This window comes from Nelumbo nucifera, chromosome 3, assembly GCF_055504915.1.
Source record: "Nelumbo nucifera cultivar China Antique chromosome 3, China Antique-T2T, whole genome shotgun sequence".
Taxonomy (NCBI): domain Eukaryota; kingdom Viridiplantae; phylum Streptophyta; class Magnoliopsida; order Proteales; family Nelumbonaceae; genus Nelumbo; species Nelumbo nucifera.
Genome location: NC_142651.1, coordinates 64,588,386 through 64,590,878, shown reverse-complemented (window position 1 = coordinate 64,590,878; position 2,493 = coordinate 64,588,386). Strand labels below are relative to the sequence as shown.

At 43.9% G+C, this 2,493-nt stretch overlaps 1 protein-coding gene and 1 non-coding gene across 2 annotated transcripts; one reads left to right on the top strand and one right to left on the bottom strand.

Moving 5' to 3' along the window:
- Window positions 1–327: 327 nt before the first annotated feature.
- On the bottom strand, window positions 328–434 carry LOC148801276 (small nucleolar RNA R71). The gene has a single exon (XR_016084896.1). It is a non-coding gene; the product is annotated as a small nucleolar RNA R71 (small nucleolar RNA).
- Window positions 435–1,198: 764 nt separating this feature from the next.
- On the top strand, window positions 1,199–1,709 carry LOC148801275 (uncharacterized). Its single transcript, XM_088900374.1, has 2 exons — window positions 1,199–1,276; window positions 1,377–1,709. Exons 1-2 carry the CDS (start codon window positions 1,199–1,201, stop codon window positions 1,707–1,709), a joined length of 411 nt encoding a protein of 136 aa, XP_088756500.1.
- Window positions 1,710–2,493: the final 784 nt, after the last annotated feature.

Genomic DNA, 2,493 nt, shown 5'->3' with positions numbered 1-2,493 from the left:
GCAGCCTCAAGCATTGTGAGACCAGCAATAGTTGCTAACAACTTCGAGATGAAACCAGCAATCATTCAGATGATCCAGAACGCAGTTCAGTTTTGCGGCCTAGCTAATGAAGATCCAAACACTCACATCACCAACTTCTTGGAGATATGTGACACATTCAAGCACAACAGAGTTAGTGATGATGCAGTGAGGCTTAGATTATTTTTGCTCTCATTGAAGGACAAGGCTAAGACTTGGCTGAACTCTCTACCAGTTGGATCGATCGCTACTTGGGATGAAATGGCCAGCCGCTTCCTATCCAAGTATTTCCCTCTGTCCAAGACTTCAAAGATGCGAAATGATATCACCACTTTCTCTTAGCAGGACAGGGAGTCATTGTATGATTCATGAGAGCGTTACAAGGAATTACTAAGGAAGGTCCCTCATCATGGACTTCCCGTATGGCACCAAGTTCAGACGTTCTACAATGGATTGACCGAAGCAAATAAGACTATTATGGACGCTGCAGCTGGAGGATCCATTAATAACAAGACCCCTGAAATTGCCTATGCACTCATTGAGGAGATGGCTTCAAACAACTACCAATGGCATTCCGAGAGAGCCCAAGTTAGGAGACAACCCGATCTTCACGTAGACACCTATACAGCACTATCTGCACAAATCGGCGCCCTCAGCAAGAAGATAGATGAAATGCAGTTGGCAGCCATGCATGTTCAAACCGTAGTCTATGAATGGTGTGAGGGAGGTCATATCAACTCTGAATGTCAAGTTGGAAATCAGTTCATGCAGTCCCCCGAGCAAGTAGATTTCATAGGGAATTTGCAAAGGCAGCAAGGTAATCAGTACCCTCGTGCATTCAACCCCGGATGGAGGAATCACCCCAATCTGTCTTGGTCAAATGAAAATGCGGTGAAACCCTTCCCTCAAAATTTCACTCAGCCAGAAAAGAAATCTAATCTAGAGGAGTTGATGACCAAGTTCATAGCAAGTGTGGAAACGAGATTTCAGAACCAAGAGGCATCGATCAAGAACTTGGAAACTCAAGTGGGGCAATTGGCATAGATGATATCCTCTGGAGTCCAAGGCACTTTACCTAGCAATACCAAAGCAAATCCAAGAGAGCAGGTGCAAGTTATTACCTTGAGGAGTGGTAAGGAGCTGCAAGAGGTGGAGAAGAAAGCAAAGGAAAGAAGGTAAGATGGGTGCAACCCTAGAAACCGAAAAAAAGGAGGAAGAGCAGTCTGATTCAAAGAAAGAGACAAGTCAACAGCCACAAGTACCATTTCCCAATAGGCTTAAGCGACACAAAATGGAAAAGGAATTCGGTAAGTTTCTTGAAATTTTCAAGAGTTTACATATTAACATTCCTTTTGCAGATGCCGCACTACGCAAAGTTCCTAAAGGAGATATTGGCTTACAAAAGGAAACTGGGAGACGTGGCTACAGTTGCATTGAATGATAAATGCTCAGCAATCTTCCTCAACAAGCTGCCTCAGAAACTGAAAGATCTAGGGAGTTTCACTATTCTTTGCACTATAGGCAGTTTGAAAATTAACAAGGCATTGTGTGATTTAGGAGCTAGTATAAATTTGATGCCCTATTCGTTTTTTAAGAAATTAGGGTTGGGTGAACCCCAACCCACTAGAGTTGCATTGCAGTTAGCTGATAGGTCCATAAAGCATCCTAGGGGAATCATAGAAGATGTGTGATTGTTAAAGTTGATAAATTCATTTTTCTAGTAGATTTCATAGTGTTATATATGCAAGAGGACGTTGATGTCCCACTTATCTTAGGGCAACCTTTCCTAGCTATGGGAAAGGCAATGATTGATGTCCAACAAGGGCAACTCAGCCTTAGGATTCAAGATGAGGAAGTAATTTTTAAAATGTCTGATGCTATGAAACATGCACCTTCTTGTGATGATTCATGTTACATGATAGATGTCATTGATTATGCGGTTGGTGGCTGTTTTCAGGTTAACAGGTTGGCCGATCCCCTTGAGCTATGCATACAAGAAGGAGAAGCCATAATGGGAGGAAACAAAGAGATGCAAAGCATGGTGGCGTACCTGAATGCCAATCTACAGTTTCAAGGGAAGGGGTTCATCAAGTTGGAGAGCTTGGAGAGACCCCCAATGCCAGAAAGCAAGCCTTCAATCGAAGAGCCGCCCACCCTTGAGCTGAATCAACTCCCGCCACATCTGGAGTATGCCTTCTTAGAAGCACCTTCAGCCCTACCAGTGATCATATCAGCAGCCTTGACCCCTTTGCAGAAGGAAAAACTGTTACGGGTGCTATGGGAACACAAGACAGCTCAGGCCTGGAAGATAGCAGATATCAAGGGCATCAACCTGTCCATATCCACTCACAAAATTCTGATGGAAGATGGAAGCAAGCTCTCAGTTCTGCCCCAAAGACACCTGAACCCGAACATGAAGGATGTGGTGAAGGCAGAAGTCATCAAGCTTTTAGACGCAGGCTTCATTTATCCGAT

Bases quoted from the DNA above. Each gene is read 5' to 3' on its own strand.
- LOC148801275 (XM_088900374.1), top strand. From the start codon at position 1,199: ATGGGTGCAACCCTAGAAACCGAAAAAAAGGAGGAAGAGCAGTCTGAT. The intron at 1,277-1,376 runs GTACCATTTCCC...TTCCTTTTGCAG, and splicing joins AGACAAGTCAACAGCCACAA to ATGCCGCACTACGCAAAGTT.